At 39.6% G+C, this 13,945-nt stretch overlaps 1 protein-coding gene and 2 non-coding genes across 3 annotated transcripts in view; 2 read left to right on the top strand and 1 right to left on the bottom strand.

Moving 5' to 3' along the window:
- LOC124777139 (exostosin-3) overlaps nt 1–13,945 on the bottom strand; it is a 150,544-nt gene that overhangs the window by 49,855 nt on the left and 86,744 nt on the right. The window contains exons 7-8 of the mRNA XM_047252433.1: nt 12,329–12,445; nt 11,958–12,051 (exon numbers count right to left, since the gene is read on the bottom strand). Coding sequence (XP_047108389.1) covers nt 11,958–12,051; nt 12,329–12,445 — 211 coding nt within the window. The remainder of the gene's footprint in view (nt 1–11,957; nt 12,052–12,328; nt 12,446–13,945) is intronic.
- Trnat-ugu lies at nt 7,852–7,926 on the top strand. The gene has a single exon. It is a non-coding gene; the product is annotated as a tRNA-Thr (tRNA).
- On the top strand, nt 8,295–8,369 carry Trnat-ugu. The gene has a single exon. It is a non-coding gene; the product is annotated as a tRNA-Thr (tRNA).

Below are 13,945 nucleotides of genomic sequence, written 5' to 3'. Positions count from 1 at the left end.
TTAGGAATAGACAACTGTTGTTATTTTTAATTTTTTATTGATAACCTAACAATGCAAAGTAAAATTGACATGCACAAAACCATTATTTGTAATCAAACTTTTTAAGTTACAGATAAACTAAGAACAGTATTAGAAACCTGAGGAAATTTACATGCAAATTAATGCATAATACATGTATATAACATTAAATTTATAGTTTTAAGTATGTTTCAGAATTCTGAAGACTGTTCATTTGACTCATGTTGATGTGAGTGTTTAAAAAGGGTCTAAAATAACAGCAACCATTTTCATATGGGGCTGCTTTTTGCACTAGTGCATCAGTTGAGGTTGATAACTGGAGCAGATAGGACACATGTGCATCTGCAGGTACCTCGCGAGTGAATCAAAGAATATTTCTACATATTTGGTTGTAGACTTGTGATTTTCACGTATGTAAAAGCTGAAATATAAGATATTTTCAACTTAATTTTGCATCAGGGGAACTGGTTGCAATGTCAACAGTGAAAACTCTGAAATATTTTCACATGTAGTCTTTGAATATTTCATACTAGGCGATCTAGTACAAACTTTAAAAAATTGTCTGCATTTAATTTTGAAAGAGATCTGCACTCAGAATTTAGTTAGTTCACAATTACAGAACTTTAACTTTAGATTTGTGCTAAAATAACTTTACACATTTTTCATAAGTTTTCTGAAGTTAATGTGAACTTTTGATACTGCTCCATTTATTTAAGCCCTCAGTCAGATGGTATTTTGCAGTAATAAACGATTATTTTATTGTAATAAGTGGTACTTTATTTTTTTAAAAACACTCAAGTTTGTTAAAACTTAAAAATATTGTGAGTGGTGAACATTATTTCACTGCAAATTCCTGCCTGCATGTATGTATTGAACTTGTGACTGAATTTCTTTCAAGTTAATGTGACAAAAAAACTAGAGCACTTATGAATCTAGAGGAACTTGAATTGTCCAGAGTGTTTTCTTTTTCTTCCATAAAAAAAGTATTATCACAGTCACATTAGAATTTTGACAGAGGCAGAAGTGGCCTAATCAGCCTCTCATGGATTTGGCTGGCAACCTATACGGATTAAGTAAGAATTGCCAATTATAATGTGGATAAAATTACACAGAGTCTCTAATCCAGAATGCTATAGTACATTACCCCTGACTGGGACGTGAGGGACTGCATACTGAGGAAATCAGATCCATCTCTGATGGAAGTAATGTGAATGGCTCATGCCTATGAAATTGTCCGCATAGCTCAGAGATCGTTTACGATGGGGGAAGATGTTGCAGCAGTTGGCCTTCCGGCACCAGCTATCCAAGTCGTCAGGTCACATCTGCTGGGTTCCCAACTGCTCCAGAGTCCACACAGTCTCATAAACAACCACATCTGTGCCAACACACCATGACAGTGGCAGCACTGCTGCCTGACTGCAAACAATGTTTGCTTCACCAGAGATGCAGTGGATAGCAAAGGTGTGGTAATAGGGGACATTTGCAAAACAGGTAAACTGTAGCAGTTCCAATACAGATATGTCCCAACCTATAAATGTGTACCAAGTGATTGGAGAACTCTACCGAAGTCCAGATCTCTCACAACACTATCTAGTAAATGTACTCAAGATACGTTCATACGAAAATAACCTGTGAAATTATTTCTGGACATCATTGTTACTGTGTCCTTGCTAAAGCAATCTACTTACTTAACCCTTAACCCGAAACATTGGTCTCCCAGACCCCTCGTTTATTTTAAATGTTGAGTGTGATAGCGCTGCAAAAAAGCACGGCTTCACTTTCCCAGTACCTTCACCACAATACTTGCTGCATGTAAAGCAGCAGTCAACAATCAATTTTACTTTGTCAGTGAAGACATACAGCAAATTATTTAGAGGAGTGCACAAAGTTGTGTGCCTGAGACACCGCATGTTTCGTATTACGTACAAGAATTTGGTAGGTGCAATAGACCGCATGTTTCTAATTACGACATATTCCGCTTTCAGTGGCTGTTATTTTATAGGGTCTTCTTCTATGCGAGAATTTACGTCATATTTCAGGTACAACATGGATTGACTTTCTACGAAGAGTAACATACCTGCAGCTAATCCAGATTTGGAAGCTTGGATGCAAGCGAAGTTACAGGATTTAGATGACACGGAAAATGGGATCAATGATGGCACATTTGATGATTCTGATGATGATCCAGATTTCGTGATAGGTGACAGTCACCACACCATGAAACAGAGAGTGATACTAGTGAAGAAAATGTTTAATACCTCACAGCAAACACAGTACTTTTATGGTATATTTTCCAATGGGAAAATTCTGAGCCTGTTAGAACGAGAAGAACACCAGAGCACAACATTCTGAAAGGAGGAATGCTTGGCCTAACATCCAAAAGTTGAAGTTTGGGACAAAGTCTTACTAAATCTCAAATATGAGAGAATTTATTTGATGATAACATGATAGATGAAATAGTTTTACATACAAACATGAAATTGAATACAATAAGGGCAATGTTTCAGGAAACAACTAATCTGTCCAATTAAAGAGATACTGACAATGTTGAAATCAAAGCTTTGATAGGACTTCTAATGATGACATCAACATTCAGATCCTCTCATGAAGTTATGTTGTGTCTTTTCGAAAAGGATCTGACCGGTCGGCCTATATTTGTGGTGATAACGTCGGCAAAGCACTTTGAAAAGCTTCAAAGCAGCCTGAGGCTTGACGATGCAACTACCACAGATGAAAGAAAGAAGTCATATCACGCAGCTGCAAATCAAAGATTTTTGAGAAATTCATTTTCAGTTCTCAGCAATTATACTGTGTTAAAGGCAACGTTACAGTGGGTCAAATGTTAATACCATTCAGGGAAAAATGTCCTTTCTGCATTTATATGCCTAGCAAACCAGCCAAATACGGCATAAAAATTATGTGCCTGGCAGACACTGGAAGCACTTACCTCTTCAATGCCTACATATATTCAGGGAAAGATAGTGATGGATGTGGCCTGACAAAAGAAGAGTAGAAGCTTGCCAATCCAACTCAGGCTGTTTTACGCCTGTGCAAACCAATAGAATGAAGTAACAGAAACATTACCACTGACAACTGGTTTACATCTCTAGAACTCATTCGTGAGCTAAGCAAGAGAGGACTAACATACATAGGAATGGTCAGAAAGAACAAATGCGAAATTCCCCAAGAGTTTTTGGCTGATAAAAGTAGGCCAGTTGGGTCAGTATTATATGGATTCACTGAGAATACAACACTGGTTTCATATGGTCCTAACAGAAACAAGGCAGTAATTCTTGTGTCTTCAATGCATCATTCCATTGAAAATGATACCATAAAAAATAAGCCAGAAATTGATTGTTACTACAATACAATGAAATATGGAGTAGACTTGCTTGACATGAAATGTGCCAATTATTTTACAAACAGACTTACAAGGCGCTGGCCAATGGCAGTCTTTTACACACTTGTAAACATCGGTTGCATGAACAGTTTTGTTCTTTATTTGTGCTACAGAGGAAACCCCATGCTAACTCGTCTCAAATTCACCAAAAGTCTGGCCACGGAGCTGATAGAGCGACATCTAAAAAGACACCTGGAAATACAAAATTTACCTAGAAATATCAAGGAAATGATTCACAAAGTTCTGGGAGACACTCAGCAATCAAGTGAAGGCACACCAAGTATTAGAATGAACAAAAGGAAGATGTGTATGAAATGCCCTGCGACCAACAAGAGGAAAATGGCGTATAAGTGCATCTAATGTGGTCACCCAGTTTGCCTGGAATACAGCAGAAAGATGCATGTCGATTGTGCAAAAGAGACGTAATTTATCATTTCAGTTCAGTTGATTATCTTTTTTTACATTTTCTGCAATATTTTATTTATATTTAGGAATATAATGTCTGCTATAATAGTGGTTAAAATCATATGAAATCTGACACTGCATGACTGCACATACTTGTGATATTTCGTGTTTATTTTATATAATTTAAACAACAAAGTGTTTATATGGGCTGAAAAGTATTAAATTTACTTGTTGTTGTTGTTGTTGTGGTCTTCAGTCCTGAGACTGGTTTGATGCAGCTCTCCATGCTGATCTATCCTGTGCAAGCTTCTTCATCTCCCAGTACCTACTGCAACCTACATCCTTCTGAATCTGCTTAGTGTATTCATCTCTTGGTCTTCCTCTATGATTTTTACCCTCCACGCTGCCCTCCAATGCTAAATTGGTGATCCCTTGATGCCTCAGGACATGCCCTACCAACCGATCCCTTCTTCTAGTCAAGTTGTGCCACAAACTTCTCTTCTCCCCAATCCTATTCAATACCTCCTCATTAGTTACGTAATCTACCCACCTAATCTTCAACATTCTTCTGTAGCACCACATTTCAAAAGCTTCTATTCTCTTCTTGTCCAAACTATTTACCGTCCATGTTTCACTTTCATACATGGCTACACTCCATACACATACTTTCAAAAACGATTTCCAGACACTTAAATCTACACTCGATGTTAACAAATTTCTCTTCTTCAGAAACGCTTTCCTTGCCATTGGCAATCTACATTTTATATCCTCTCTACTTCGACCATCATCAGTTATTTTGCTCCCCAAATAGCAAAACTCCTTTATTACTTTAAATGTCTTATTTCCTAATCTAATTCCCTCAGCATCACCCGACTTAATTCGACTACATTCCATTATCCTCATTTTGCTTTTGTTGATGTTCATCTTAAATCCTCCTTTCAAGACACTGTCCATTCCGTTAAACTGCTCTTCCAAGTCCTTTGCTGTCTCTGCCAGAATTACAATGTCATCGGCGAACCTCAAAGTTTTTATTTCTTCTCTGTGGATTTTAATACCTACTCCAAATTTTTCTTTTGTTTCCTTTACTGCTTGCTCAATATACAGATTGAATAACATCGGGGAGAGGCTACAACCCTGACTCACTCCCTTCCCAACCACTGCTTCCCTTTCATGCCCGTCGACTCTTATAACTGCCATCTGGTTTCTGTACAAATTGTAAATAGCCTTTCGCTCCCTGTATTTTACCCCTGCCACCTTTAGAATTTGAGAGGAGTATTCCAGTCAACATTGTCAAAAGCTTTCTCTAAGTCTACAAATGCTAGAAATGTAGGTTTGCCTTTCCTTGATCTTTCTTATAAGATAAGTCGTAAGGTCAGTATTGCCTCACGTGTTCCAACATTTCTACGGAATCCAAACTGATCTTCCCTGAGGTCGGCTTCTACCAGTTTTTCCATTCGTCTGTAAAGAATTCGCGTTAGTATTTTGCAGCCGTGACTTATTAAACTGATACTTCGGTAATTTTCAAATCTGTCAACACCTGCTTTCTTTGGGACAGGAATTATTATATTCTTCTTGAAGTCTGAGGGTATTTCGCCTGTCTCGGACATCTTGCTCACCAGACGGTAGAGTTTTGTCAGGACTGGCTCTCCCAAGGCTGTCAGTAGTTCTAATGGAATGTTGTCTACTCCCGGGGCCTTGTTTCGACTCAGGTCTTTCAGTGCTCTGTCAAACTCTTCACGCAGTATCGTATCTCCCATTTCATCTTCATCTACATCCTCTTCCATTTCCATAATATTGTCCTTATAGACCCTCTATATACTCCTTCCATCTTTCTGCTTTCCCCTCTTCGCTTAGAACTGGGTTTCCATCAAAGCTCTTGATATTCATATAAGTGGCTCTCTTTTCTCCAAAGGTCTCTTTAATTTTCCTGTAGGCTGTATCTATCTTACCCCTAGTGAGATACGCCTCTACATCCTTACATTTGTCCTCTAGCCATACCTGCTTAGCCATTTTGCACTTCCTGTCGATCTCATTTTTGAGACGTTTGTATTCCTTTTTGCCTGCTTCATTTGCTGCATTTTTATATTTTCTCCTTTCATCAATTAAATTCAACATTTCTTCTGTTAGCCAAGGATTTCTATTAGCCCTCATCTTTTTACCTACTTGATCCTCTGCTGCCTTCACTACTTCATCCCTCAGAGCTACCCATTCCTCTTCTACTGTATTTCTTTCCCCCATTCCTGTCAATTGTTCCCTTATGCTGTCCCTGAAACTCTGTACAACCACTGGTTCAAATGGCTCTGAGCACTATGGGACTTAACTGCAGTGGTCATCAGTCTCCTAGAACTTAGAACTACTTAAACCTAACTAACCTAAGGACATCACACACATCCATGCCCGAGGCAGGATTCGAACCTGCGACTGTAGCGGTCGCCCGGCTCCAGACTGTAGTGCCTAGAACCGCTCGGCCACTCCGGCCGGCTACAACCACTGGTTTAGTCAGTTTATCCAGGTCCCATCTCCTTAAATTCCCACCTTTTTGCAATTTCTTCAGTTTTAATCTACAGTTCATAAACAATAGATTGTGGTCAGACTCCACATCTGCCCCTGGAAATGTCCTACAATTTAAAAGCTGGTTCCTAAATCTCTGTCTTACCATTATATAATCTATCTGATACCTTTTAGTATCTCCAGGATTCTTCCATGTATACAACCTTCTTTTATGATTCTTGAACCAATTGTTAGCTATGATTAAGTTATGCTCTGTGCAAAATTCTAACAGACGGCTTCCTCTTTCATTTCTTAGCCCCAATCCATATTCACCTACTACGTTTCCTTCTCTCCCTTTTCCTACTGTCGAATTCCAGTCACCCATGACTATTAAATTTTCGTCTCCCTTCACTACCTGAATAATTTCTTTTATCTCATCATACATTTGTTCAAATTCTTCGTCATCTGCAGAGCTAGTGGGCATATAAACTTGTACTGCTGTTGTAGGCATGGGCTTCGTGTCTATCTTTGCCACAATAATACGTTCACTGTGCTGTTTGTAGTAGCTTACCTGCACTCCTATTTTTTTATTCATTATTAAACTTACTCCTGCATTACCCCTATTTGATTTTGTATTTATACCCCTGTATTCACCTGACCAAAAGTCTTGTTCCTCCTGCCACCGAACTTCACTAATTCCCACTATATCTAACTTTAACCTATCCATTTCCCTTTTCAAATTTTCTAACCTACCTGCCCGATTAAGGGATCGGGCATTCCACGCTCCGATCCGTAGAATGTCAGTTTTCTTTCTCCTGATAATGACGTCCTCGTGAGTAGTCCCAGCCCGGAGATCCGAATGGGGGACTATTTCACCTCCGGAATATTTTACCCAAGAGGACGCAATCATCATTTAACCATACAGTAAAGCTGCATGCCCTCGGGAAAAATTAAGGCTGTAGTTTCCCCTTGCTTTCAGCCGTTCGCAGTACCAGCACAGCAAGGCTGTTTTGGTTAATGTTACAAGGCCAGATCAGTCAGTCATCCAGACTGTTGCCCCTGCAACTACTGAAAAGGCTGCTGCCCCTCTTCAGGAACCACACGTTTGTCTGGCCTCTCAACAGATACCCCTCCGTTGTGGTTGTACCTACGGTACGGCTATCTGTATCGTTGAGGCACGCAAGCCTCCCCACCAATGGCAAGGTCCATGGTTCATGGAGTATTTATAACATGAATTAACTGGCTATTTACTTGATTTCTGTCAATTTATGTGGAGTTCTGTGATATAAAATATTAGGTGGTCTGAGAGACACATGTTTCTAGTTACGCACATTTCAGAGATGTTTCGGGTTAAGTGTCAAGTTTACAGTCGATACCTCTCAGACAACTGAGGCAAATCTTTGGGCCTATGGACATCATAACGCACCCTTTCTAGGAAAGTTTTCAGTTCCACTCACTCACAATGAAGTTATCCGTACAATAAATTTTCTTGTAGTAGCTGACCCTGATGATGATGTTTTTGGAATACTATCCTCTGTGCCCGCGGTGGCTCAGATGGATAGAGCGTCTGCCATGTAAGCAGGAGATCCCGGGTTTGAGTCCCGGTCGGGGCACACATTTTCAACATGTCCCCAATGAAGTACATAAATGCCTGTTTGCAGCTAGGGTGTCTATTTAATTATCATTTCATTTCTAGCAAAGCTGCATGGTCATCCACGGTAACTGTTCTTTCGGGAATAGATACTACCGTCATATATAGTTAAAAATATATGGCTTCCCAGCCATTGACCTTCTTGTGCGAACGCACACGCTATGCCCGAACTCGTACGGGACTTGGTACATTAATCTGTCACGAGTCATGAGTATGATGGGCAAACATCTATTAGGCGCACTACGAATATAGTGGTGTGGACATGTTGGGAATGTGGATCTCACGGGGAGCGTGCAAGGGATAAGTCCCTGCAGACGCACTATCCTCTGTGCCCGCAGTGGCTCAGATGGATAGAGCGTCTGCCATGTAAGCAGGAGATCCCGGGTTCGAGTCCCGGTCGGGGCACACATTTTCAACATGTCCCCAACGAAGTACATAAATGCCTGTTTGCAGCTAGGGTGTCTATTTAATTATCATTTCATTTCTAGCAAAGCTGCATGGTCATCCACGGTAACTGTTCTTTCGGGAATAGATACTACCGTCATATATAGTTAAGAATACTATCTTTCCACACTTTTGGGCATATGGCTCATGGAAAAATGCATGCCATGCAATCCAAAGAGCCTTGCACTGCTTTAACGATGCACCAAAGAAGAAGTCTTAATGCCTATTCCACACAGCCACCAGGCCCCTCCACTGTTAACAACACGCAACCCAACTGCTCCACAAGACAACGTGGTGACTTCAAAGTGACTACAAACATACGAGCTAAAGTGGAATTGTGTCCTTTCCTGACTCCAGTGGACTCTTTGCAAAAGTAGAACATGTCACCTCATTCACTAACCTCACAGACGCATACTTTCAACTTCCCTTGGACACAACATTACAAGCCATATTGCCTCTACCATCATCATCGGTTGTCTTTCAAAATCTCTTTGCCCCTACCATATTCCAACATTTTATGGATCAATTACTACGTGATATTTCAAACATACTTTTATGATATCTTGGTGACAGGTGTAACAACAGAGGACCCCCTTAACAGTATCAAGCTTTTGTTTCAGAGACTGAAAAAGACTAAAACACAACCTGCACACATGTTCCTTCATGCAGCCATCAATGAAATATTTGAGGTTCATACCTTCAGCGAATGGACTCACATCTAGGACGGGCTATTGTGAGGCTGTCATTCATAAGTAAATCACGTCTGACACACTGCACATAATGCACTCTGTGGCTTTCTAGCAACTTACAAAGGCACCCTGATTTAAAGCTACAGCCCAGTGGAGCAACTTCATGGCTGCATCCTCTTGAAATGTTGCATCTGCCTCCAGTGCATTTTGCCACCGAGGTCTCTCCCTACTGGGTGGGCACCACGGCACGAGTCCAATACCTTGGTCACCATCCAACTTGGGCAACTTGGACCCATTGGGCAATCTCCACCCACCACAGGTCTATGACGTATCCTGTTGTCTCAGACCACAGAATTCAGTAGTATCACTGAAATCAACTTCGCTCCTGTCATCCTGGTTAACAGCTGCCTGCTTCTCCACCTTCAGCAGACCCTCTAATCCTGCAGTGGCTCATAGAACTTCCATTCCTCATCCTGCCTCAACCTTCTGGCTCAACATCCATGGACATCGATCCACCGCCTTTCCCCACAGCCAGCTAATCCAGATCACACACCACCTACTTTCTTCTCCCCTGGTGGTCACTGTTGGTAGGAAGGGGATGCAGCAGCGCCAACCAGTATTAAAATGGAAACTGAACAGCTGTCTCAACATTACTGCCACATGCTTTGGTGCCACAACTCAATGGTGCTTGTAATAAGGAGTGCACTCTGAAGAGACCATGCCAGAATGTGGCAAACAAAGTCTGTTTAAAAAATTCCGGAACATTCGTAATTTTGTGCCAACATTGTGTTGAAGTGAAATGTGGTTGGCATTTTTGCACATGCGTGCATTTAGTGTGTAACTGGCGGAAGTTTCATTGCTGTATGTCTATTAGTTATTTTTCAGAGCTGTATTGAGAAGAACGTTGTGTCACACAGTTTGTGAATTTCCAGGTGGCAGGGCTTGAGGAGCAATGTGTCTGCATTACATTTTGTGTGAAACTCAAGAAAACATTTACAGAGACACAGCTAATGGTGCAGGAAGCCTACAATGATGAGTGCCTGAGCCATACTTGGTGTTATGAATGGTTGACACAGCTTAAAAATGGCTGATACTTGTTCAGGATGCCCTTCAATGTCTACCAACGATGCTCGTGTCACGAACATCAACAAAATTTTGTGTGCCAATCAAAGACTGACTGTTCTTGAGATTGGAGAAGAATGTAACATTTCAGTTGGATCATGACATGAAATCCTGACACAGCATCTTGGAATGCATTGTGTTTCCACCAAGTGCGTCCCACAGCTCGTGAGTCAAGACCTGAAAGAGTTTCGCCTCACTATCTGTGAAGAGGTCTTGGATTGTTCAAATGAGAATGAGATGTTCCTTAAGACAATCATATGTGGTGATGAGATGTGGGACTACAGTTATGATGTTGAGACCAATGTTCAGTCTTCACAAAGGGTTGGGAAAGGTTCTCCAAGACCAAAAAAAGCTTTCCAGTTCAGGTCAAATGTCAGAGCCATGCTGATATTTTTCTTTGACTTTGAAGGCTTAATTCATCATGAATTCATGCCACAGGAACAAACTGTTAATCAATGGTACTATTGGGACGTGTTGCGATGCTTGTGAGAAAATGTCAGAAGGAAATGTCCTGATATGTGATGATACAGTTTATGGCTCATGCATCGCAATAATACACCCACACATTCATCCCTGTTGGTGCATGACTATTGTACAAAAAATGAAATCACTGTGCTGCCTCATCTTCCATACTCTCCAGATCTGGCCCCTGTGGACCTTTTTTATTTCCAAAGTTGAAAACCCGGTTGAAAGGACAAAGATATGCAACAATATACTAAATAAAAGACAACTTGCAGACGGCGCTTTGTGTGATCCACAAGAGGCATACCAAGACTGTTTCCCGAAGTGAAAACCGCATTGGCAACAGTGTATAAATTGTGGAGGAGAGTATTTTGATGGAGATCATGCACAGTAGGTAAGCATAGAAAAATTTTTTTGGACAAACTTTCAGAATTTTTTGAACAGGCCTTGTATAACCAAGTCGAGCATCAGCCTCAGTCAGTGTTGTAAGACCTGTGGAGTGGGCAGTGAGTGTACTATCAGTTTGGCACAGGTGTTTCTACTGCAGACTATTTGTTGTAGGTGTAACTTGGATATGGCATGGACTGCACTTTGCTTTGGAATACAGACTTTAAGATATCTTGCACTGTTCCAGATGTGTTCTGTAACAGCTTTCACTTGGTCGAAAGTCCACCACTAGTTTCATGTGTAAGCCACCTTTCCAAAAATATCACCCCATTCATATTTTGTAAAGAGAACAACATACTGAAGCACTAGACACAGAGGACCCATGTTCAAAAACTGTATTAGCTAAAATTATCAGTATGTGCTGAAGGGCAATGTCTGAGTAATTATTTGTATTTTCACAAGCTGACTCTATATGAACTGAATTAAACACTGCTGTATGTAGTAGCAAAAAAAAATAATAATAATAATGCACCTTATCATTGCACTTTAACTGATGACTTTGAACACAGAGATACTAAATGGAATCCTCTGCGATATAGTTCACATCCAGTTTGAGGTAGTTCACATCCCACGTGTAACTCAGTTATATTTTGCAGCATTTCATGACTTAACAATATGTGCCTTAACTTTCTTAGGAACATATGGCAATTATCTGTTTAAAATAATTCCCTCAGTTGTGTGTCTCCATTCATGTACAGAAAATTTTTCCATTGGAGCTAAATGATACACTCACCATCAATGAAAAAATATGTAACAGACATGATTTTGTGTTGTAGGAACAGTGAAGAAGCATAAAAGTGTTTTTATTGATTTTAAATCTTCACCTTACCTAAGAATTTAGCATCTGATGGAAGGACAGTATCAAAAGGTAACTGTGGATAGAGCCGAAATGGATCTCCCCAGTCATTCCACAACTCATGTCCCTGCAAAAAAAGTAGTAAAAACTATCACACAGATACTGCTCTTACTCACTAATTAGTCCAATGGATGATATACTGTGGCCAGCACAATCATAATAATTTAAGTAAAGAAATTCATTTATACCATGTCAGCCAGATGATATCCTCAAGCAGTTCTGAAGTTTTAATGCACAGTAATTTTTATGGTTAGTATCAACTCGATGCCAGAAACTTTTCCTTTATAATAATCATAAATTAAATGATAAAAAAGAAGCATGATGAACAGTGTAACGGAACATACCTGAGTAAGAAGTACGGTGAAATTTCGTTTAAATTTTGGTGAAGCGTATGGAGGTTCAATTGGTCCCAGGCTCTCCTCTGGCTCAGCCTCTGCAACGATGGCGTCAGTCTTCAGCGGCTATAAAGGATTTCAATTGGAAGCACTATCTTACTGTGAAAGCTGATTTTAAAATTTGTGCTGTATGAGTTCTGGAAAATATTTATGGCTTTCTACAATAATATTCAGTCTGAAACAGCTCATCATAAATTGATTGCCTCCTAAGTTTATCTCTAAAACATCAATGCTTTCATGGGTATAGCTTCAATGAAAATTAGAAATAAAAAAATGGCAGAATCAATAGGAATATTTGGGTAAACAGTCTGTCTCAAAATGATGACCACCAATCAGTCTGTGCATGGTACCAATATGTTCCAGAAAGCCATGAGTGAAAACGTGATTTTTCAGGGAGTCATATCAGAGATAAGGGGTTAATTGTTTTGGATAGCATTTGTATACCATTCAAAAGAACAGGCATACTGTAGCTATCCTATAGTATAAAAATTGAACCATTACACGCTTCGCCAGCCCAGACAAAAAGAGCAAATCAGTTGGTTCTATCGCATTTAGATGTGATCTTAGGTGGATCTTAGGCAGCTTATAAAAACACCGTTTGATCCACAACAGTCCCTAATGAAAATTAGCAATTAACAATTGTGGGGGTGGTCATTTTTACAACTTCTATTCATGGCAGATTGTTGAAATTTTTGCCATAAATACTTAAGACTATGTTCTCAGGGAGCCTTGAAATTATTTTTCAATATCAGTATCCGTTACCAAGAAATAGGCTGACAATTACCGTACTTGTATGCCTAAAACTGGCATGTAGTATCCAGTCTGAGGTGTAAATGTAGTTTTAACTGATATAGTGAACAAATAGCGAGTTTTTAGAGACATGGAAAGGTTTCTGAGGTCACCAAACAATGTTTTTTTTCCCAGCATTTTTTCACCAAGAAAACTTTATGACTCACTGTGTCTGTATAATGGACACTTTACACCTTCACAAATATGCCCAACGTGGTATTGTGGTGGAAAAAAAAGCCTAAAAAGGGTCTTAATATGCCTGAAAAGAACATAAAATAACTGTCAACAATTGTTAAAACTTCTAAGTCTGCAAATTCAGCCAAATATTTCTAATAACATTTTCACTCTTAATATATAAGTTATTTCTGATTTTAAATCATTTGATTGTCCTTCACATTACATACAAGTTTTTTAGCTGTGGTTGCCCAACCTATCAGGTTATTTGCATATGCTGGGCTTGCGATTGATGAGCAAAGTATCCATAAAAAATGTAAAGGAAACAGTTTTGTGTTAACTTTTTATTATGTTTTCTTTTTTGTTATTTATGTGTGTCAACATGTGTAAATGTGCTGAAGCACATAAATACGCAAACTACCAGAATTTTACTGACCTATAGAATTCATTTTATATAAGCAGCACAACCCGCTCCAGTAAGGAAAAGAAGGGAACCAGTGCACAAATGTTCCTGTCAGAGCACAAAAAAACTGAATGTGTTCCTCTTTAGAAGACTCTGACAGAAAAGTGGGGGACCTGCTGTCTCAATTGTCATTCTGCCTT

This window comes from Schistocerca piceifrons, chromosome 2 (assembly GCF_021461385.2).
Source record: "Schistocerca piceifrons isolate TAMUIC-IGC-003096 chromosome 2, iqSchPice1.1, whole genome shotgun sequence".
Lineage (NCBI taxonomy): Eukaryota > Metazoa > Arthropoda > Insecta > Orthoptera > Acrididae > Schistocerca > Schistocerca piceifrons.
Note: the sequence above shows the minus strand (reverse complement) of the source record. Positions and strands in the feature narration are given on the sequence as shown.